The 25,218-nt window shown below is 36.9% G+C and overlaps 1 protein-coding gene across 4 annotated transcripts in view; it reads right to left on the bottom strand.

The window, feature by feature from the left end:
* GABRB2 (gamma-aminobutyric acid type A receptor subunit beta2) overlaps positions 1–25,218 on the bottom strand; it is a 151,957-nt gene that overhangs the window by 55,738 nt on the left and 71,001 nt on the right. For all 4 annotated transcript variants that reach the window (XM_087924578.1, XM_087924577.1, XM_026696328.2 and 1 more), the window contains one exon: positions 18,919–19,001. In XM_087924578.1, coding sequence (XP_087780704.1) covers positions 18,919–19,001 — 83 coding nt within the window. The remainder of the gene's footprint in view (positions 1–18,918; positions 19,002–25,218) is intronic.

The following is a 25,218-nucleotide window of genomic DNA, read 5'->3' as shown; positions in this document are numbered from 1 at the left end:
AGAAAAAGAGTCTCAAAGGGCAACTCAATCTATATTAATGCAAAGAATGCTATAAAATTTATATAAAGGTACCAGATCAAGGCTGCAAAAATCTGACCCAACATTCACAAAATACTTAATCCTTCAAAAACAATGAGCCCAGTCACTGAATATTCATCTCAGCATCATGACAAAAATAGAAACCAGGAGCACGGCGCCACTATGGCTTCTGAGAGTTCTAGTTCTGGCATAGGCCTGAAAGCCGGCTGGATGACTTTAGCCAGGCACTTTCTCTCAAATCCAGATGACCAACAGATAGAAGCAAGATGTTATAGAAAACATTAACTCTGCTTCTATGCTTTATACATCCAGATTTTTGCAGCCCAGATCTAGTATCCTTATTTTCTAAGATTTATTCAAAGTAGAACAAAGGAAAAACAACAACATGAAGGTGTTCAAAATTAGGGGTTATTATATTATTATGTTCTGATCTAAACTCTCGAGAGAAGAAACATGTGGAGTCTGTACTGTTTTGGTTCACACTAAGAACATCTGGTTGGGTGTCTACTGTATATTCTGTAGATAATCAATAGATAATTATTTGTTTCACCTTCATATCAAACTGTCTTATGTAGCAGATTAATGATTCAAATGCAGATTTTCTTGATCAGAGAGAAAACACTTTACCTGAATTATCTTGTATGGGCAAAAGGTACAATAGTGTAGATCATGGGTGTCAAACTCATGGCATTATGTTGCCGTCATGTGACATTTCACAATGTTTTTTCCATTTGTGGAGCTGGGGGTGGGTTTGGCCTGTGCATGACACATCTAGCTCGTGGGCTGCCAGTTTGACAGCCCTGGTATAGATTTTCAACTAATGGATATTTCAATCCTACATAGCCTTTTATTGTTAGATATAGCATTGGTGCCGGGGTTTCTTATAAAAGAAGAAGACACATTATAGAGATGCATTTCCACACATTCACTTATGACTTAGAAGTGTTTTCCAAATAATGGGAATGTGTAAGGACATATGATATCTTCTTCCTCTTCCTCTGCAATCTGATTGGCCATCTATTTTTTTCCTCATTTCCTTATTACATACTAAATTTTATTGCACCATGTCTTTATCCCCTCCTATCTTTTTCCTTCTGTTTGTCTTCATTTTTGAATTCTGATTTAACTCAAATTGTTAGAGGACACCAGTTATGCCTACTACTTTCTTAACACATATTTTCCAATATATTTTGTTTTTCTAAATCCCAAAGTTATTGGATAATTTGGTCTTTTAGCAGCAGACTTGGTTTTATGCCCCAGTTTACAAGAGTTAATTATTGTGAAGGAAGCATATTGACAGATGCATATATACAGACCGGAAGGCACATGAAAATAGATGAAGATAGAAAAGTCAAATCAATAAATAATATTATCATTGATCTGACTTGAAAATGGATTTCATCATCAGTCATCATTTTAAGCTTATCAATGCTCTTTATTTAAGCTGTATTCTCAAAACATGTGTCAAAATAGCAGTTTCCCCTCATAAGAGAGCATTTGGGGTATAATTTGTGCTTTAAAAATACCACATGTCTATGTGTTGAAGACAATTTCCTTCCAATTGTTTGCACACCTAGAGCAATTGGACACTCTACATGAACTCTCACTCAGCAAATTAAACTAATTATCTACTCCCCCCAAATCCCTGAACTCTTGAATAATAGAACAATAAAATTATTTTTCTTGTCACTTGCCATCAATAACTTACCTGTTTCTGCAGAAGCACTCGTCTCATTGTTTAGAACATTAGTTGTTTTCATGTTGTTAAATTGCTAAGAAGATTTGGTTAATTTTACTTTCCAGCACAGAGGCTGAAATTCTGTTTTGGAGAAATGTTATTTGGAATATGTAAGAGTATTGACTGTGTATTTAGTGGAAATATGGCTAAATCCTGAATCCAAAGTAGACTTGGCTAGTTTTGAAAACCTGTTTCTTTTTTTTTCAGTATTCAGCAGTTCAGTGATGCTTTGGATAGTGACATGGGCGGCATATAAATTTAATAAATAAATAAATTTCTCTTGAACATGTGGATAAAGAATAGCAGCACACGTATAGCCCAATCCTCACCTGCATCCAACCTCCATATATTCAGGAAGCCTAAAGAGCTACTTTAATACAAGGACAGCTCTCCATGTGTATTCATTTAATAATTTAATAAATGCTTTATATGGCTACCTATTTCACAATATTTGTTCTGGGAAAGATACGAGGATTAAAACAACAGCTACAACAACAGTGAACCATAATTCCTGAGGAAAATAATACATCCCAATAATAAAAAACTATATCAGTATCACAGCTTGCCTATCTTCCTGGCCAAATGCTGGAGAAACAGCTAGGTCTCCAAAAGATGAACAGTGTCACAGCTATCCAGGGCTTTAAGGTGATTCTATTCCACATGGCAGGTCCAGATCCTAGCTTTATTTAGATTTCAGATCAGAAAAGAGCTGTACTTATATTCAACCCAGCCCCGGTACAGAGAGGTAGGGCTGTGTCCATGGCCTCATTCTCTACGCTTCACAGATTCACAAATGACTGGGCAGGCATTGAATCAAACCAGCCTTGAGTTCAACTGTGTAATATTGTTGAAACTAAATCTTCCAAAGCTTTGTAAATAATTTAACTTTTGGGAGGGCTGCAAAGAGGTAGATAAGGTATCTGCAGAAATTAACAGGTTTGCTTCTGACTTTCCTTATATAGAAGATTGTAAGTGGCTGAAAAATTACAGAGAATTCACCAAGATGTCTGAAGGATGCTGAGTCCTATCTAATGGTCTGTTCATATGCATTTTAAAGCCTTTGATAGCTCAATTGCACCTGGGAAGTATATTTGAAGAATTTTGGAACCAGAGAGATCGGAGGTCTGCTTAGGTGTCACTATATATACACCTAATTTCTTATATCTCCAATGCTAGTGTTTATGGAAATTTTCAGTTATCCAGGTCATAGTTGTACCAAAGGTGCTTTTTTCAAGAGGTAACTCTTGGAAAAAAAGCACCTTTGCGACTCAAATGCTAGTCTTTTCCCTAATTTTCTTCTATATATTTGTTTACTTCAGGACCATGCAATGGTTTTCAGCCTGCTACATTCAGTTTTCTGTGCTTTCTTTGGGCTGTCCTTGTACATCTATCTTTGGAAGAGACAGTTCAAAACTGGTTTATGAACATGGCAGTTTTCAGAAGTCAGGTGGCTGCTATCAGCCTGTGTTTGTCTTAGGACATCTCTTTTGTCTCCTAAAGTCCTCTAGGTTTACAAAAAGAGCCAACATTGGCCCTGTTAACTTCATAGGTACAGCAGACACTGCAAAAAGTTACTGGAGGTAGTGTAGGTGCCACAAAACTACATAAGTTAAATTTCATTTGTTGCATCTACTTTTTAATACTCTCTTGTTATGGATGAATAGTTTTTTGTATCAAATTCTGATAAATTCTTTAATTTCTTTTTAAGGGTCAGTGGCAATTTATTTATTAAGTATATATAGGCAGTCCCAATTTATACCACTTATGCTCTATTTTTAGAACTTTTGTGCAATTTGGCTATTACACACTATGCATACATGTGAATACCTGGTCACCATTTGGCCCATGTACAAAAAAGCTGGCTACCATGCTTCATATGGTTCATAGTTCTGGTTTGCTGTCTTCAGATTGTGATGCATAATATGTTCAGTGATCATTTAAATTACAGTCAGTTTATTTCCAAATTGAGTTGTTGCTCAGCTTTCCTGAATAATTGAATGAATTCTAGCTCCAGCATTTATTTTGTACCTTTTATTTTTATTTTTATAGTCAATATGAAATCAGTTAATGTGGGAAGCAACATTTGCAATGGCCTGGGGACTGGGGAGGAAAGAGAGATGTCAATACCCTCGATAAGTTAAGTTTCATTCTAAAGAGAGATCTCTGTTTCTCAGTAGGAGCTCTACATATTAATTGCTTTTATACTGACTATAAAAATAATGTATAAACTATCCTTTTTTAACAAAACAAATGCTTGGCATCGAATGCTTTTATTCATTCTGGATAGCCAGAATTCCTGAGCTAACATGACTGGAGGAGGAATTCTGGGGGTTGAAGTCCATAAGTCTTAAATTTGCCAAGTTTGAAGACCCTTGTTTTAGACAGTGGCTCTGAGAATATTCTTCATTTGAATGTTAAGTAGGATTACTTTATTAGAGTTACCCAGCATCTTGTTTTGACACTGTCTTCTCAGCCCTTTTCAATTTTTGACTCCATTCTCCAGGGCCCAAAGTAACAACCTCAAACTGGCTTAAGAATCATGCTGAATTCTATTCAGAAGATGCCAGAAGAAGACCCAGAATACCAAAGACATTTTTGTTTCCATTTTTATGCCTATGCAGAGAAAGGGAGGATCAGGAAGATACCTACATGTAGACTTTTCAGTTTGTATTAAAAAATAGGAACATCGATTATTCAAATAAATGAACAAGAATAGCATTTTTGGAGGAAACTTCTCCATGAAGATATAATAGAATCAGCTTATATTTTAAGCTTCCTTATGCCACCAGAATACATGCTAAACTTAAATAAACCTTACATCACCATCCTCACAGAAGATTTCTATGGATTAAGCTGATTCATTCCTTTGCCCACCCCCTCCAAGCAATTTTTTTCTGACATTTTCATCAAAACGTAACATTCTAAGGCATGACAGTTGACATCCTTTCCAAAGTTACTTCTAGCAAACCTTAGCATATGCTACTAAACAAGAGATGCCTTCTAATTTTAGGTTTTTAGTTTAAAACAGGTGGAAATACTGTGAAAATGTTTTTGAGACAGTAACTGATGGATTCACCAATTGAATAATTATAGCGTATATTAACAATGCATTATTCAGTCTCCTGATTTCTTTTGGAAGTCTCTGAGATAATTTTGATCTCTTTGTATCATGTTATTCTTACCTCCCACCGTATAAACTTCATATCATAGCTATTATTATTTACTAACCACCAGGCAGAATGAAGGGAAAGGCAACCTAGTTATGTACTAGTTTCAAGAAAATTACATGGATGCCTCTGTATAATCATAACAAGATGAGCTTGTCCTGATGGCTTCTATTTTTTTTTTAACCAAGCATTTAAACAGCTTTTACATTCCAGCTTTTAGTAATATTCATGAAGCATGGCTTTTAATGTACCATAGTAAAAAATCATGATGAAAAGAACAGGTCCCAATGATTTTCTCATTTATCTCTGGTGTGTGTGTGTGTGTGTGTGTGTACATATATGTGATGTGTGTATGTGTATATGTATGTATGTATATCCTATGTAGAGCTTTGAAAATACAGTATACATTTTAAGCAATAGTTATGTGTTTTGCTCCTGAAAATATTCTCTGTGGTCTGGCATTTTTCCTATCTAAATCCTCAGGAGAGCTAATATATTTAAACAAATTTTAAATATTTGGTACAATATGTGTAAACTTAGCAAACAACATCAATGGGGCAAAAAATGATTAGGTAGTACAGCTATAACAGACAGAACAATAATTTTATACAAGAAATTCCCAGTACCAATGGAAAATTCTTTGCCAAGACAAATGGCAGTTTCAAAGATACAATTTTTGGCAGGACCCTAGTAGACTGCTTTTTCCTAAAACAATGTTTTCGTTCATATTTTCCCTAATATACCTATATTCAGTTCTAATGTACAGATGAAGAATGTGAAAAGTAGGTGTGGGCAGGTATACAAAGTAACCCAGCATATCAAAATCTTGTTATTTAAGTGTTTGATCTGGAAGTAATGGGATTGAATTTTTTGTTTAGTTCCAGCTAGAATCACTCTAATGAATTCGTTGTAACTTTTAGCTAAAAAGCTTCCTGCAAATGAACTGTATTGCTGGAAGAAAATATAAGGATTTAAATGTATACTATTGACTATGTTCAGCCAAATAGGTCTTTAAGAATCTATTTATTGAAAGATAGAATTGGGTTAACATTAGTTTGCAAGGAAGATACATGCTGGAATCTAAAGTAAAACAATAAATTCATGTAACATAACAGTGTGGCCACTTTAACCCAAACCTAGTTTCTGATTACTTAATATCCCAACCAATATACAAAGCCCCTGAAAATCAATGACTTGGGACTTGGACAAAAATCTATTTGTTGGATCATATAATGATTTATCAGATCTACTAATCTGAATCCTTCTCAAGGAAGAGCAGTGCAAAACTTTATTATTATCAATAACAGTAATAGTAATAAACACATAGTCTTGAATTAGTAAATGTATAAAGACTTAACTGAGGATTAGGCTGGCTTTGGGCAGAGAAATTACATTTTTATTACATTGGTCTCCTTGTGAGATGTAAAAACAGCAGGAAATTATCTTGCAGTTTCTTGATCTATTTGTAGCTTTCAATGTCTTCAGCAGTAATATCCTCGACAGAGGCTGTCTTATGAGAAAAAGAATAACTTTGTTTGGATAGCTGTCTACAGAAGGTTCTCCTCACCAAATGATATTTGGTAGGTTGCTACTGACTTACATTCATTCATTCATTCATTTTATATGGCAAACTAATTCAAAGCAACTCAAAAATCAAGATTCATGATGCTGTTTAGCAGCTTTCTGAAAACATAGTAAGATAATTCAAAGATTAAGGGTGAAATACAATTAGTAAGCTAATAATACAAAGAAAGCTCTGCTTCTCCTCCTTCTAGGTGAGGCAGTAAAATACTTATGTACATATAACTCTGTTCATACACCAGATGAAGATTAATAAATTGAAACTCAAGGCAGATGAGATAAATGTTCTATTATTTGTCCTGGAAAAAACAAAAAATACTCCTATAGTCACATTTACAGTTTATGGGTGCATCTAAATTCATCCTTGTTGTAAAAGAGTCCTCCTCCTCTCCTCTCCAATTCCTTGCATAGTTCTTACATCATTATTACTGTTATTATTATTTTAATCTGCCAAACTGATGTTGCAGCTAAAGTATTACAGAGACTGGCTCTGTCATTTAGTATCCCATACCTTTGTGATCTCCTTTTTATTTTATGTTTTATATCAGTCTGCATTTGAAGATAATCTGAAGCCTATAGTTAATGCAAAATATTACTTCTAGGATACAGATCTGGGGATTATGAATATATTATAGCATAATATAAGGACCCAATATGCTGACTCGGTAAACCGTGTAGAGGAGGCTGTAAAGCACTATAAAGTGGTATATATGTCTAAGTGCTATTGCTATTTCTATTGTTTTGGTAGTTTTTTTTTCTGATCCAGTTCATTTTTGGTGAGGTAGTGATTTTAATTAATAAACTTCTTTATCAGACTTATCTGGAGGAATGGATTTGTTTATGGTAGAATTTTTAGACTATCTTCTGATAGTCTAAATGTCTATCCAGATGCCCTCGTATGTGGATGGTGGATTCCTGGCTCTGGAAAGTATATCTGAGATATACCAGCATCTACTTAAAAAAAAATCAGGTGAAAAAATCTAATAGAGCCTAAACAATAAAATGTTAAAATCTATGTTGCAGCAGAGTTTTTAAATTACTTGTTTTTCTATTTTTTTAAATATACGTTATATAGTTTGGTAGCTTTTAGCTTAATGTTAACTTAAATTTTCAATTGAATTTTTGGAATGTTGTAGACCAGTACGGGATAGCTCTGTTTTCAAGAAGGGCTTAAAAAGCCAATATTTTGAAAGCATAACTATTTTTTAATATAATATTCTAGATTAAAATTAAATATATTATGGAAGATGCTAGGTGAGAGAGGGGCAACTCAAAATTCATGACCTGGATATGACACTTAGTATGTCATGCTTTCAGTATCCAGAGAGCACTTAAGTAGAATTTGGCAGGAAAACTTATTGTTAAGATTGTCTGTTAAATGAATATGTATATCCAAGGTGACTCGGGTTTGAGGAGCTGGCAGAAACATCGTCTCTGTGCTGGGGGGAATGTTACACTTTAATTTGCCTGTTAGGTACAGTAAAATTTTGATAATCAAGCTAAAGAAAAATGTTATGTTTGTACATGTAAAGGACAAAGTATTATAATGTGCTTTTAAAAAATCGAATGGAGTATATACCATTTCAAAATAATAAGCTGAATTTGATATGGTCAAATGATTTAATCAATAAAGATTCTATTCTATTCTGTTCTGTTCTGTTCTATTCTACATAATAAACAATGAATTTGTGTGGCATTTTTGTTTGCTTTATTTCAACTTTTTCCTAGTAATGTTTGATTTATAATATTTTACCTATGTAAAATGATTTCTTCCTCTTAATTCCAGAACAACCATGCTGCATGTTTAAGGCAAAACAATGGAGAAGTGAATAAATAAGTTCTTATGGAGTTATTATTAACTCAGATATTAAATTGAATGACAATCATTCTCTTCCTTGCTATGATTACTTGTGGTTTATGATTAAAAAGGACATATCATTTAGATTTAGTCTTTCCAAACAACAGGCTTCCCTATTTACAACATAGGGAAATTTTAGTTACAGCATTGACAACAATATTAAGTTTTCTCTTCATGGGACGGACCTTTAGAACAGGGGTCTCCAACCTTCTGGACCTCAGGGACCACCAAATTCATAATTTTAAATCCCGTGGACCACTAATATGAATCCAGCATGTTGCTTGCTGAAGCGCCTGATGGGATGGGGTCCTTCAGGAACTTAGCTTGGCTGCCTGTTTCTGCAACCTTAAATACTCAAAGAGTCAGTTGGACCCATTTCCCACAGAAAGCAAAATACCGGGATCTCTCATCTCTCTCTTTCTGTCTTCTCTCTCTCTCTCTCTCTCTCTCTCTCTCTCTCTTTTTTTTTTTTTTCTCTCGCTTTCTCTCCCCCCCTGTGTGTCTTGTCTTTCTCTCTTTCCCTCTCTCTTTCACCCTTTCTCCCCCCTTCTCTCTGTCTTCTCTCCCTCTCCCTTTGTCCCTCTCTCTCTGTGTTGTCTCTCTCTCTCTTTCCCTCTCCCCCTTTTTCCCTTTGTCCCCCCTCTTTCCCTCTCTTTGTCTTCTCTCTCTCTCTTTCCCTCTCCCCCTTGTTCTCCCTCCCCCCTCTCTCATCTCTCTTTTCCCCTCTCTCTTTCTCTCTTTCTCTCTCTCTCTGTGTCTTTCTCTCTCTCTTCCCCCCTTTCTCTGTCCCCGGGGGTGAGGGGTGAGGGGAAAAGAACCTCTGAACTGGGGCAGGGTGGTGGTAATCGGATGTCTGGAGGCCGATGAGCCACATGCTGAAGACCATATGGCTGGCAGGGAGGTGGGGCAATCCTGCAGTCTCTCTAGCAAACCTGCATCATGACTGCTGCCTCCTCCCTCCATGCATTGAGGAGGCTGAGCAGCAGTGGGAAGAGCACGCGCCTCTTGAGCCACAGGAAGTAGCTGCCAGTGATGCCCTCAGGTGAAGATATTGCGAGGGGGAGGCTCAACCCCTCTCCTCAGGATCTGCAAAGCGCTCACTGCCTCTCCAGCATCCACCAAGCCTCTTCCTTCCCACTGGGCATGTGAGCGCTTCTGGTGAGGAGGAAGAGAAGCATGGTAGGAGAAGGCTTGCAGCTGCCAGAGCGCTGGCAAGCCCTTTGTGGCTCCTAAGGGGTGGGGTGTGGGAGATTGGGAAGGGCTCCAATACCGCAATTTCCCATGTACTACCCTCTCTCCCTGCATGCATCAGTCCATCTGTCGCCGGTATCACCCCTGTTGCAGACACAGGTGCTCTGTGGACCACCAAAATTTTCATGTGGATATCAGTGGTCCACGGACCACTGATGGCAACCTCTGCTCATGAAATGGGTGCTCCATGCCCTGTAAAGCACTCTTGTCATAGTAAATAGTTGATACATAGGTCATGTGACCACATGTTTGACAAGTCAGCTTTATGTTCTACAGTCATATCACTGCTATTTGTGATGTTTTGAAATGAATATGTTCACTTAATGACCATAGTGCTTGCTTAACAGCTGCTGAAAAATAGGCTATAAAATTACTTCTGGTCACGTGGGTACCATGAGCTATGGCCATAATAATTTGATAGGATTTCCAGTCCCAATTACAGTCATAAGTCAAGAACTTCTCCTGCACATAAATCCTATTTGAATTTTTAAATAAGTCACGACTATCTAAATGTATTTTGTAAATACTCAATGGAATCTAGATAATCTTAGCAGAAGAACTTTGAATTGAAAAGCTTGTCCTCTCAACAAAAATCTCAAGGAAACGGGGATGATTACAGTGGTAGCTCTTTAGGTCTATTATAGTGAACCAAATCTTACTTTTTAGGAAGAGGGGAGATATTTTACCATGGTAGCATTCTGAAATTCCAGGAACAAACATACTTCTGAATATCTGGCAAGGGGGCAGAATTGTTTGTTACATTTTGGAAATAATGGGAACTGAAGCTCTGACTGTGTAAGAGATATGGTTCAATGGCTCCTTTTTATAATAATGAATTTATTTCATCTTAGAGAGGTAATGGTTTGAAGCAGCATCAATTACACATTGTTGGTCTCTTTTTGAATTCTGTAGTCTAATTTTGTATTATAATGTTTAGAATCCAAAAACAAATACAGGTGTTTCCATGGTAACATAAGATATTACCAAACATGAGTCTTGCAACACTGGGCAAGAAAGGTATAATTCCTAGGTATCCCAAATTTTTTTCATTAGGTTGATCAATGCCAAATTTATGATACTGCCTGTAACAATATTGACACAGGAGATAGACCTACTGAGTCATATGAATTGGAATGAATGGCCTGAAAGCTGTATGTCCTTGATTGATTCAATTATTTGTTGAATCTGTAAGACTTCTGAACAAGCAATAATGAATAATTACTTGGAATAGCAGTTGCTATTTTCTAATTTCCAGGTTGGTTACCTATTTCTTTTTCTGAGAGCAAATTTGAAGATTATTCAGATTTAGGTGTCCATTTACTTTCCCAGTACCAGAGAACTGAATGGATTGTTCTCCACTTTGCTTATATTGAAAGATTTGAAAGGTAGAGATTTGTGTACAAGAACTGAATTGGGCTAGGAATTTTGTTTTGCTATAATGGGAACCAGACAAGAGTAAATGGGTTTGCTTTAGCATACATAACAGCTATACAAATAGTAATAAATGATCACTCTCTCAGTTTAGAGAAAAGGAGGAAAGGAGAGGAAGGGAAAGGGAAATGTCTCAGTTAAGTGGATTTACAAAATCTTGATAATAAAGCTGCTGTGACAGTAGCAAAGGAGCTAAAAGGAATCAAGAACTGTGTCTCATGACATGCAAAGATGTATAAAGTCTTAGCTATGATAGATTCCAGCAGGCCTGCACAGGGGCAAACTCCTAAGTATGTCACATAAAGACTATGATGAAAATAGATATGTTTACCAGAAGTTCAACTAGCTCTGTTCGTGCAGAAAGAAAATCCATGGTGGATTACTACACACACGTTGGGAAAAGCTTTTTGAGATTTAAGAATGATAACTACTAAAAGATTATCAAAATGAATAAATTTAACTTAAAAAAAAGTTTACATGATTTTCTGGTGTAATTTATAGCTCTTGTATTATGTTTTTTACATGTAAATTATGTTATTTAAAAGCCATAATATTGTAGCAGTGCATTAAAGTTTTCTGCTGCTCCAGTTTCTATTTTTAATAAGAAGATTCACTTTGTTGTGAACTGCAAAGGGAAAGAAACTTGATTTTCTAACATATATCTAATAGGTTAAATTGGAAACTGAAAATAGGGATAAGAAAATAATAGTTTCTTAATGAGAAAAATATGGGGTAATGCCATTGTTTGCACCAAAGTTATTTGGACAAAAATTTTAAAAGATTTAAACTACATGTATTGAAATAAAAGATGGGGAAGACATAGACAGAAATGTTGGGGAACATTTATAGATCTTACATGTAAACAAAACTGCAAGAAGTGGTTCATCAGAAGTGGATCTGATTTTGCTAGTGATCCCCACTTCTGAACTGCATGTGAGCCACCATGATTTTGGATTGCAAGCTCACCTACATTAAGTGAAAGTCTGAAAAGATATGCATCTAATTGAACTAAACCATTAATATTAGGACTTCAAAACAAAACTACATAAACTAATAATCATATAATCTTGTATTGTTTTTAAAAAATGCTTTCGAATGGTGTAAAATCTGTTTTTCTTTAATTGTACAATTTCTATTTTACTTTTTTGTTTCATCTTCTCCCCATTTTCCTGTAATTTTGAACATACATGAATATCCAGATGTCATGCTAGGTATAAACAATAATACTATTTCCTAAGTAGAATTTCTCCTAAATTCCCTGTTTCATTTTCATATACTTATTTTATTGAAACACTAAGAACAATTTTCATTTTTTTGCTTTGCCCTTTAAGTAGACTTCTATTATTTAAATGTTCCTGAATGTGCATTTTCAGAGCTTCTTTATGACCTAATTTGTCTGTTTGGGAAGGTATTGCATTTCCTTTGCTCAGAGATACTTAGCACTGAGCTAAATGAAATCTAAGACATTCCATGCCACTGATACTTTATAAAAAAGCACACAGCTGGCAATATACTTTGTAGGTTGTGCTAATGCTTTCTCAGGCAAATGTAAGTAAATTGAAAATATTTTTTTGTTAAAAAGATCATGTTACTCTTCTTAATTCTAGGTCATTACTGCTTGTTTGATGCACCTATAGAATTTAAAACAATCAAGAGCCCCCCCCCTCTTTGAAGGAGACGAGTGTTTAAGAAATATGAAATATAATAAAAAGTCAATCTAAACTAATATTACTCCATATATTATTTTATTACTGTTACATCTTTTTTAATAGTTATGTCCAACCCCCCCCCCCCAAATTAACTATACATAAACCACTGGATGAAATCCAGGTTTATTGCTATGTACTCTAGATTCCTTTGGAGGCGCAATGGCTCAGGGGTTAAAGATGCTGAGCTTTCAGTTGAAAAACTGAAGATAGAGTTTGAGACCTGAATGCCATGCAAAGGCCTAAGCTCCTGTTGCATTCCCCAACTCCTGCCCATCTGGCAGCTCGAAAGCATGCAAATTCAAATAGATTAATGGGTATAACTTCGGTGGAAGAGAACACCATTCCATGTGCCTTTGGTTTAGAGCCATGCTGGGCACATGAGCAGTTTGGCAAATGCTTGTCCCCTTGGCCAAGAAATGGAGATGAACACCATGCCCTAGAGTTGGACATGACTGGACAGGGGATAACTTTATCTTATTCTTGATTCAGTGAATTCACTGCCAATTGATAAAGAGAATAATGATGTACATGGGGTAGACTTCTGACTTGGTGCAAGTATTTTCCCAATTTTATAGAAATAAAATGTTCTTTCTTTCCATGCACTTGTAACATGGAAGAACAATGGGGAAAAGAAATGGGTTAAAGTGTGCACTTAATAACACTAATGATGCAGCACAATCTGTTTTGGCTGTTTTGAAATTCATCTTTTTTTAAAAAAATATTTATTACACTGCCTCCAAATCTGGATAGCCTATCCAAAAGAATGCTAGACGCTATTGAGAATTATTGCATGCATAGCACCTTTAGTAGATAGAACAATTTAAGTAAGCATTTGTGCTGGAAGAGAGCGTGGCATTGGGGCCTGAGGTTTGATGGTTTTATTAAGCCTGAAGAAAACCAAAAGTTGATTTTTATCCCTGCTCTTGCATTCAGTTCACCCCATTCCTTCTGGACTATTCATGACATGGCATTACAGATACTGAGAAGACCTAAAGATGGCAGGAATTTATATCCACTATCTTCTGGAACCTAGCAGACTCTCAAATATAATATAATTAATATAATATAATATAAATGTGGATCTTTATCCGGGTTTTCTCCTGCGTAAAATTGGAAGTATCTAGGCGACGTTTCGATGAAGTCTCATTCATCATCTTCAGGTTTGTGTCTTCGGCTTTGTGCTTCTCGTAGTAATGTGAGCTTGAAGCTGCTTCTTCCTTTTAATTGCTAGTGGGGGTGTGACTTAATTGGGTCAGGGTTTGGCTGTGTTCTGATTGGTTGAGGGGTTGGCTGTGTTCTGATTGGCTGGGGGTGTGTTCTGTTCAGGTGGGGGATTGGCTGTGCTCAGGTTAGTCTTAGTTGCTGGGGGATTTGAGCTGGTGAGCTGTGTTCCTGCTGTTTGGCTTCGCATTCGTGGTTGTGCCACATCTTCATGTTGGGTGTCAGTTCGCTTCATGTATGGGTTGGAGGGGTTTGAAGGGGGTAGTGATGCAGCTGCGGTATGGCTTCTGGTCCGTGGTCGTGTCTCATCTTCTGTGTGGGTGTGAGTCTGCTTTCTACGTGGAGTTGTGGTGGTAGCATCTTGTGTGGCCCTCGTGGGTGTGGGTCTGGTGTCATTCTTCATGTTAAGTACTCGTTTGTTCATGAGGGTGGATTTCCAAATGGCTGGTAGGCGGGAGGTATCATCTTGTTTATTCATGCTGTGTGGGCGTTTTTCTATCTCTATGGCTTCTCTGATTATTCTGTTGTTGAAGTGTTTGGTTTTGGCGATAGTTCTGGTATTTTTAAAGTCAATCTCATGTCCTGTGGCTTAGAGGTGTTGGACCAGGGAAGAGGTTGGTTCTTCTTTTTTGATTGAGTTCTTGTGTTCTTCAATGTGTGCACTTATTCTTCTGTTAGTTTGTCCGATGTATGTGGTGGGCCAGGCGGTGCATGGGATTTCGTATACTCCTTGGTTTTCTAACTCGATTTTGTCTTTAGGGTTTCTTAGGATGGTGGATATTTTCTGTTTATGCAGAATGCTAATTTTAATGTTGTGTTTTTGGAAGATCTTGCTGATTTTGTCTGTAGTGCCCTTTATAGATGGGAGGAGGGCTTTGCCGTTCATTTGTTCTCCGTCTTGGATTTTGGTTGGGGTTTCTTTTTGGATTAGGTGGGTAATCTTCTTTCTTTGGAATCCATTGGCTGTTAGTACATTAGTGAGAGTGTGTAGTTCAGTTTTTAGGTGTTGTTCGTCGGCTAAGCATTTTGTTCTGGAGATATATATATATATATATATATATATTTGTTGATTTCAAGATTCGACGTGGTTTCACTATTCACTCAAGTCCCAATAAAAGAAACTCTTGAAATCATCAAAATGGAACTAACAGAACACTGCTTAACCAACACATATTTCATATACAAAAGACAAAGATACAAGCAAATTGAAGGAGCCCCTATGGGATCACCACTGTCACCTGTCATTGCAAACCTGTTCATGGAAGAATTCGAATCCAGAGCCCTGGCTAATGCCACCCACAAACCCAAACTATGGTTAAGATACATCGATGACACATTTGTGATTTGGCCCCATAGAAAAGAAAACCTAAACAATTTCCTAACACACCTAAACAGCACACACCCCAAAATCAAGTTCACCATGGAAACGGAAACAAACAAACAACTACCATTCCTAGATGTACTAATCTACAAAAAAACAGATGGCACACTAGGACACACCATATACCAGAAGAAAACACACCAACCGCTACCTCAATGCCCAATCCCACCACCACCCAGCACAGATAAACTCCGTGGCCAAAACACTAATTGCTAGAACCAAACGCCTGGCAGACAAGACACACATAAAGACTGAACTATGTACCCTGACTAAAGTACTGACAGCCAACGGCTTCCACAAAAGCAAAATCACCAGCTTGATCCACAAAAACATACTGCGACATAATGGAGACCTAGAAGATGAACAGACCTATGGAACAGCTGTCCTGCCCTACATAAGAGGTACTATAGACAAAATCAGTAAGATATTACACAGGCATCACATCAAGACTGCCTTCACAACAGACAGAAAAATAGCAGCCATCCTTAGAAACACCAAAGATAAAATTGACCTGGAAAACCAAGGCATATACGAAGTCCCCGTGCATCATGCCTGGCCACATACATTGGACAGACCAATAGAAGAATAAGTACCCGCCTGGATGAACACAAAAATGCAGTCAAAAAGCTGGAACACACTTCCTCACTAGTCCAACACATGAAAGCCACAGGTCATAGCATCGACTTCAATGGCACCAAAACCCTAGCCACTATAGAAAACCACAGCCACAGAATTATCAGAGAAGCCATAGAGATTGAAAAAAGACCTGAAAGCATGAATAGAAGAGATGATTCCACCACTGTCAATCATTTGGAAACCTGCACTCTCAAACAAAAAAAATCTCTACACCACAAACCAGGCAAACACCTGGGCACAAACAGACTGCCTCTGATACCTCCAGCTCAAACAAACCCCAACCAGGCACCCAGATGAAACCTAGCTTCGTATTAATGATAGCCATCCATTTACTCGGATCCAAGCCGCACTAAAAGCCTCCAATACAGGAAACACAATGTTGCCAGCCAATCAAGACAAAAAAAGCTACAAAACAGACAGAAGATATTAGAAACACCAATCAAGCAGAACACAGCAAATGGCTGTGAATGGCTGTGAAAGTCTGACTCACAGACGAACACAATACAGAAGCCTGATGATGGCAGATGAGATTCTGCCAAAACATTGCTACAACTTCAAAAGCACAACTATAATGACGTTGGAAAATACCCGAACAAAGCTGAATACCATAAATAGATAGATAGATAGATAGATAGATAGATAGATAGATAGATAGATAGATAGATAGAGATAGAGATAGAGATGGAAGAATTCGATTCCAGAATACATAAAATTAGGATTACTAAGCACCATACTGGGAATTTTGAGAATTCAATAAGCACCATTTTATAAGGGACTTGTTTTAAGACTAATTTAAAGATGAAAAATAGCCAATGACTAAAATACAGACCTGTTTCAGATAGGATAGATAACTAGAAAACATAAATTTCTTATGTGTCTCAAGCTATAAATTATATTTTTTGAATTTTTTTTCACACTATTGTTTTAATTTTGAAAATATTTTCATAGAAATTTGTAACATTGTTTGGTTATCATGATATTTTGTTTGTATTGTCTCCTAAATAAAAAGGATTCAGCATGTCATGTTCCACAAGCAGATGACATTTTTACTAAGCTTCACCCAGAAGGGACAAGATGAAATTACACTAGGAATGGAAATCAAATCCTGATTTTGCAAAGGTTGAATAAGATACTCAAGTCTGAGGCTTTATTGGCGCACTCTTTTCTTGCCCAAATGCTTGCATAAATTGAATTCATTAACTAAAATGCTATATTATATAATTGTTGACAATATTTTATTACCTATTATAAAAAGATATAATTATACATGCAATAAAAAGGAATCCAGTAAAATGAATCTGTACGGTGCACCAGAAAAGAATTATTTAAAAAGCACAGAAAATACCACATTTTGCTATGATGCAAATTAGTTACCAGATGACAAATATCACTGAATTCAAGAGTAAATATAAAATGTTTATTAAAAAATAAAACAAATATCAAATTAAAATCAGTATATAAACATGAATTGATATTAATCCTCATGCTTCTCTCATTAATGCCAAAAACATTTGAATGAAACTTTTAAAACTGAAAATTGCTCATGAAATAAACCAAACAAAAGCTCTTAATTATGCCAGAAACATTATTCCATCCAAAATATATTCTTCCATGTAGACATGGAAGCAACAAATTTAATAGAAAGTGTGAGAGAAATGTGTTAACCAGCTGAATTGAGCAAACAATTGTAATGCAAATCAAAGTGCTGGTTATCTCCCATAAAGTCCTTCATGACATAAGATCTGATTATTATACAGTATATCTCCTGTAGTATCTACATGCCGCATACAGTCTCACAGTATTGCCATGGTTTGGGTGCCATCTTTGATGACCTTGGGCTGGGCACAAAAGCAACATAGCAGAGCGAAGGCTTAAGTGCCTTTTATTGCCCCAACTTCCCCCACCACCACAAAGTGCCCACAGTTCACTGTAAGTCCAAGAGCAATGCTCCAAACACACACACACACACCTCCACTAGTTCCTGGCTGCTGTGTCCAGAGAAGCAGCCAGTTCTGACAGCAAACATAGTTCAGGAAACTTGGTTCCAGGGAGTTCTCATTGCATGGAGGGGTCACTGAGGCTGTAGCACAACCCAAAGCAGAGCTGTGTTGCTGAGTACTTGCCCACAGCCAGGCCAGACAAAGCAAGGCAAGTGAAACCCAAGCAAAGCAAGGTGAAGCACAGTAAGACAAGGTGGCAAGATGTTGACAATTGCAAGCATGGCTGGAAAAAGACGATGCTTGTTCTGACAAGAGCCTCTACCCAGATTCTCTTTAAATCAAATGAGCTTTGTGATGAGGGAAAGCTGTTGGTTTGCCCTATGCTAATCCCACCATCTTTCCATCCTCTGTGCTCAAAAATTGAGAGGCAATAACTCCTCCCCGGAGCTCTATAACTCCTCTACTCCATTGCCTACTCTTTCCTTCCACTCCTCCCTTGCTTGGTTGTCCTGCACCCTCTCTCCATCGCCGGCCATTCCTCCAAGGCCTGAGGGACCCAGGACTGCCTTGTCTTGCTCCCCTGGTCGCTCCTTTGGGGTCAGAGAGGTCATGCCATCCTCCTCCATTGGCCCTGGCTCCATCTCGTCCTCCTCCTTGGACCCAAGCTCCGATGGAGCCATGACACCATCAGTTAAATAATGTGATCTAGTTGGAACCTGTTATGGAGCCTGCCTTCTGGAACACCATTTCATTTGAGATCCCCATGGCTCCTCCCCTGTCGCAGGCCTGGGTTAGATCCCTTGTGGTTGCTTTGGTTGTTTAATTGACTAATGACTTTCGTTTGGATTACAGTATTTATTCTATATTTGTACTATTTTTAATGGTTGTATCCTGCAGGTCATCTGAGTGATATGGATTGCTGCAGATAATTAAACAAACAAAAATAGCATTTACAAAAATACTTACAACTTTCTATCTCTAATGTGCAGTTTTGTTCATCTAAGGGATATCTTCGTAGATCCATCATGCATGCAGCTGTTGTTGTAATTCTAGAAGAGTCAGAGATGAAAACATTTTTTTAATTTGTTCAACCTGGGTAAAATCTAGATAAAAGACTGGAAAATTGATGCATCTATTCCATGTCACTCAAGGTTAAGAAATATATGTATATTTTCAAGAAAGACATGTGTTAATTTTGGTTGACTTTATTTGAACATTAGTTTTGTACTTTATATTTCACATTAACTTCATATTTTCTGTATAAACAGACTAATAAGTAACATGTAACAGCCCAAACCAGAATCTATAAAAAAACACAGTGATATGAATGAATTGGTTTGACTGATTCCAGGGAACACATTCCTGAAGGTAATTTGGTACCAAGCCATAAAGAACTATTACTACAGTAATAGGTACAGGTATTCAGCTGTCTTCAGTTGCATTTCCAGTTTATTTCCATCATTGTTTCTATTTATTCATTTCATTTTCTGCAACTCCTCAGTAAACTAAGGAGCGTATTAGGATTTGTGAGAGAAAGGAAAGCTGCTTTGAGGCAATCTCTATTTCCTTCAAAATCTCATAGTTCTAGAGATTGACAAAAACACATGGTGAATATCTCACAAACCCCTCTCACACAAAGACATTTTAATTTGTATTTTTAAGTCAGCATATGAAGTTAAGAGAGAGAAATAATTGTTTCAGCAGTGTGCAGCAGCAGCCAAAAAAGCTAATGCAATCCTAAATTGTATTAACAGAGGGATACAGGCAAGATCAAGGGAAGTACTAATACCACTCTATAAAGCCTTAGTAAGACCACACCTAGAGTACTGCATCCAGTACTGGTCACCACATTATAAAAAAGATGTTGAGACTCTAGAACAGGGGTAGGGAAACTTGGCTCTTTTATCACTTATGGACTTCAACTCCCAGACTTCCTGAGTGAGCCATAAAAGTTCCCCATCCCTGGCCTGCTGGTTTTTCAGTTGTAGGGAAATCAATTTTGACTTGAATGGGACTGTTTAATGTACAAATGCAGGAATATGTCCTACCTTTGTATATGTCCTACCTTTGTGTCCTACATTTGTATATTAAACAGTCCCATTCAAGTCAAAAATTGATTTCCCCCACAATTGAAAAACTAGTAGGCCAGGGATGGGGAAATTTTTATGGCTCACTCAGGAATTCTGGGAGTTGAAGTCCATAAGTGATAAAAGAGCCAAGTTTCCCTATCCCTGCTCTAGAAAAAGTACAGAGAAGAGCAACCAGGATGATTAGGGGACTGGAGGCTAAAACATATAAGGAACGGTTGCAGGAACTGGGCTTGGCTAGTCTAGTAAAGAGAAGGACCAGAGGAGACATGATAGCAGTCTTCCAATATTTGAGGGGCTGCCACAGGGAGGAAGGGGTCAAGCTATTTTCTAAAGCGCCTGTAGGCCAAACAAGGAATAATGGATGTAAACTGAACAAGAAGAGATTTAACCTGTAAATAAGGAGAAACTTTCTGAAAGTGAGAACAATCAACCAATGGAAGCTTGCCCTCGGAAGTTGTGGGAGCGCCATCACTTGAGACTTTCAAGAAGAGATTGGACCGCCATTTGTCAGAAATGGTGTAGGGTCTCCCGCGTGGGGGCAGGGTTGGACTAGATGACCTACAAGGTCCCTTCCAACTCTGATTATCTGTATCTATCTGTTTAAGTAAGTATTATAGCACTACGCAATCTAAAACCATCTCCATCTATTGGACCAGACGGAATATGTGCCTACTTCTTAAAAAAGCTATCCACTGCCATAGCAGAACCTCTAAGCATAATCTTTGAAAAATCTTTCAGGACCAGCTCCTTGCCAAAACTATGGTCACAAGCCATGGTCATCCCCATCTTCAGACAGGGAGACTCCAGCCTAGTTGAAAATTACAGACCAATCTCTTTATGCTGCGTCACCTGTAAAGTCATGGAATCAATTATTAACCAATCCATCATCCTCCACTTAGACACAAACAACCTACTCTCTAATAAACAATTTAGTTTTAGGAAAAAAAACCTACCATGTAATCTGCAACTCTTACACTGCAAAAGCATATGGACTACACAACTCGATCAGGGCAAAACAATAGATGCAATCTACATAGACTTCTGTAAAGCCTTTTGATTCAGTGGTACACAACAAACTGCTCCTAAAACTAAAATCTAATGGTATCTCTGGACAACTGCATAACTGGATAGAAGCATTCCTGTCAAACAGACAACAAATGGTCAAAATTGGGAGTGTCCTATCCAATTCTGTACCTGTCAATAGTGGTGTCCCCCAAGGCGGTGTTCTAGGACCAACTCTCTTCATACTCTACATAAATGACCTCTGTGATCATATTAAGAGCAACTGCGTTCCTTTCGCTGATGATGTAAAGCTGTTCAACACCACAGACAATACTGCTACCCTTCAAAAAGATCTTGACTATGTATCAGAATGGTCAAAAAAATGGCAACTTCAAATCTCAACAAATAAATGCTCTGTCTTACATATTGGCAAAAAAATACATCAGAAAATAAAATACAAGCTGAATAGTCAAGACCTTGTTGATGGTCCAAGGACCTTGGAATACTCATCTCTAATGATCTAAGTGCTAGAGCCCACTGTAACTACATAGCCAAAAAAGCATAAAGAGTTGTTAACCTCATCCTACAGAGCTTTTTCTCTGATAATATCACACTACTAACTAGAGCAAACAAAACATTTGCTAGACTAATACTCGAATACAGCTCATCAGTCTGGAACCCACATTACGTATCTGATATTAGCACAGTTGAGAAAGTCCAGAAATATTTCACAAGAAGACTTCTCCACTCCTCTACTCATTGTAGAATGCCTTGCCACCAGACTTGAAATTCTAGACCTAGAAAACCTTGAATTACGTTGTCTTCGGTCTGATCTAAGTATGGTATATAAAATAATACATTGTAATGACTTACCTGTCAATGAATACTTCAGCTTCAACCATAACAACACAAGAGCACACAATGGATACAAACTCAAGGTTAACCGCACCAAACTTGATTGCAGGAAATATGACTTCAGCAACAGAGTGGTCAATGTCTGGAATACTCTACCTGACTCTGTGGTTTCTTCCTCAAACCCCAAAAACTTTAACCTTAGACTGTATACTATTGACCTCACCCCTTTCCTAAGAGGTCTGTAGGGGGCGTGCATAAGCGCACCAACGTGCCTACCGTCCCTGTCCTATTGTTTCTTTTATTTTTCTTATATGTACCCATTTCATGTATTCATAACTATGTATATACTTATACCTATTATCTTGTAAGCGATTGACAAATCAAATAAAGAAATAAAATAAAAAAGCTAATGCAATCCTAAGTTGTATTAACAGAGGGATACAGTCAAGATCAAGGGAGGTACTAATACCACTCTATAAAGCCTGGAAATAAGGAGAAACTTTCTGACAGTGAGAACAATCAACCAATAGAAGCTTGCCCTCAGAAGTTGTGGGAGAGCCATCACTTGAGACTTTCAAGAAGAGATTGGACCATCATTTGTCAGAAATGGTGTAGGGTCTCCTACTTGGGCGGGGGGTTGGACTAGATGACCTACATGGTCCCTTCCAACTCTGATTATTTGTATCTATCTGTTTAAGTAAATATTTGTCAAGTTTGTAGAATCATTTTTCAATTTATTTATTTTTATTTATTTATTTATTTGATTCGCCAATCACTTACAAGATAATAGGTATAAGTATAAACATGAGTAAGAATACAGGAAATAGGTATGAATAAATGGGACAATAGGACAGGGATGGTAGGCACGATTGTGCACTTATGAATGCCCCTTATAGACCTTTTAGGAATGCGGTGAGGTTAATAGTGGATAGTTTAAGTTTAAAGGACTGGAGGTTAGCGGATGAAACAATAGAGTCAGTGATTAATTTGTGCTATTTTGTATAGCATCTCTCAGGAGCACAATACCTCTACCCCCAATAATTGGAAATATGACATTATCACTTATTTATTATTTATAATAATTATTTTGATATTCTCTCTCAGAGTATAGAAAATCAGTGAAAGCAAATAATTATTTTTGAAAATCAGTCTGAGGTTTTGGAATTCTTAGAGCAGTATTTTTCAAACTTGGAAACTTTAAGATGTGTGCACTTCAACTTCCAGAATTTTCCAGCCCAACATACAGTACAGAATATCTTAATCAAATAGCATAATACAAGCATTAGCAAGACATTGGTTCTTTGCTTAAACTGTGCAGCTGGCCAGCAGTTTAAAAATGTTATTTAAAAATAACATTGTTATGATTGTTTCCCCTCCAAAAAAGATTACAATTCATTTACCAAATCTCAGAAGATCCCAATATATTGGAAACATAGTAAAAATAATGTCCCCTTAAGGTGAGGTTCAGTCCTCTATAGTTTCATAGATATATCTATGTAGTTATTTTAGCAACAATAGGGAAAAGATTTCACATTGCCTTCTTCCAGTTGGGTAAAATCCCATAATGGCCTGGAGATTTCTAATAGTGCCCTGGGACTGTTCTCTTCTTTCTGCCAGGCTCAAGTTTTCTTGAGCCTGGCAGAAGATTTATCAACAGGGAAAGGGACTAGGTTACAGATATTTCAACAAATGAATTGCTTTCATTTTTGAACCTAACTTATTTTTCAGCTCATTAGGACAGACATTCCTTCAATTTTTTTTCTAACAATCCTTGTCTGAACTGGTTGACTGGCTGGCTGCTTGTTTCCTAGACAACTGAGGGATGTGCAGGTGTCTGTTAATGTTTTCTTAACTGTCTCTGGAATTCTTATTGGGCAGTGAAAACAGTATCATTAGATCCCTTAAATATTCTCCAGAATCAAACATTTAAAATACTTTTTTTCTTTTTTAATATAACCACATATTCTAAAACTCCCATTCATTATTTTAAAATAGCTCAGACATACATCAAGCTCAAGCTGCTAATCAGCAGCCTTCCTACTGATCTATCAGTATAATTTTTTTCTGCACTTGACTGCATTCGATCAGAAGACTTTTATTAGAATCATTATCAGGAATTATCAATGCATAAAGACTGAGTATTGTCTTGTGATTATTTTCTCTTGTGCATGGAGAGATCAGCTTTGAAGAAAAATGTTTTGGCTTTTTTTTCTATTGTCTTTAATTTGCTGAATGTTGAAAACAAATAGAATAATTCTGTCTCAAAACCCCTTGTGAAAAATCTAAGTGATTTTTTTTTCACTATTTGCAACAATCACATAAGTAGCAGTTTACAAAACTCCAGAATTTTATTATTTCAATTTATATTATTCTGGGATCGTCTCACAGCAACTGCCTTTCATCTCATTCTCTGTCTTAGACAAAAAATGTCTTTTATGTGAGGCTTTTCACTTTTAATTAATTTTACAATTTATTTGCAATTTTTACCTTATCATTTTGTGTTCTGCATTTTTAAAGGTCTCCTGTGAACTCTTTGATAATATATATCCTCATTTGAAGCGAACAAAGAAATCAAAATATTTAAAGCAACAAAGACAATTAACATTATTTGTTGAAGTCACTTGAGTGATTGGACAGGCAGGCTCTAAAATTATGCAAACATTTTAAGGGCACATTTCTTGCTAAACAGCCTAGGGCTTGGGGGATTTTGGTTTTGGGATATTTTAAAATCACCTTTTGGGGGGATGGAGTAACAGTAATGTGTTAGCAAGCTTACCTTTTACCTAGTTTTTAGCTAACCAGTCCATTTGTTTATAGTTTATTCATTGGTACTGTGAAAGTTGTTGTATCTAGAGCTATTTTGTCACTTAAACCAGATGAACCAAACATAACACTACACAATAGGCTTCGTGTTAAAGTATAATTTCATCCTCATCTCCCCATTTCAGTTGTCCTTTACTTAATACTCGATAACTATTCTCCAATTCAGGGACAGCAAATAATCTAAAATCAAACATTTCTTCAATTATTAATGTGGTATGAATGAAGTCTGATTTTAGCAGAATATATTTGTGCCTGGCAAAACACAAGTGCACAGATCTATTGATGTATAATCAGTAAAAGTTGGCTTCACAGCTCTTGGACCATCTGGTTTAAGTGACAAAATAGCTTATTGGCTCAGCTATACCAGTGATAAGCCAGGAGGTGAAGCCAGAAGGAGGTTGCTGTATAACCTAGATAACACCCCGGGCACATGTTCAGGTTAAAGATCAACATGGAATAAAACTAAACAAATGAACCAATAAAAGACCTTGTTTGA

Source organism: Pseudonaja textilis, chromosome 2 (assembly GCF_049901715.1).
Source record: "Pseudonaja textilis isolate UNSWEBS1 chromosome 2, rPseTex1.2, whole genome shotgun sequence".
NCBI classification, from domain to species: Eukaryota; Metazoa; Chordata; class Lepidosauria; order Squamata; family Elapidae; genus Pseudonaja; species Pseudonaja textilis.
This window is presented reverse-complemented; position numbering and strand designations above follow the sequence as displayed.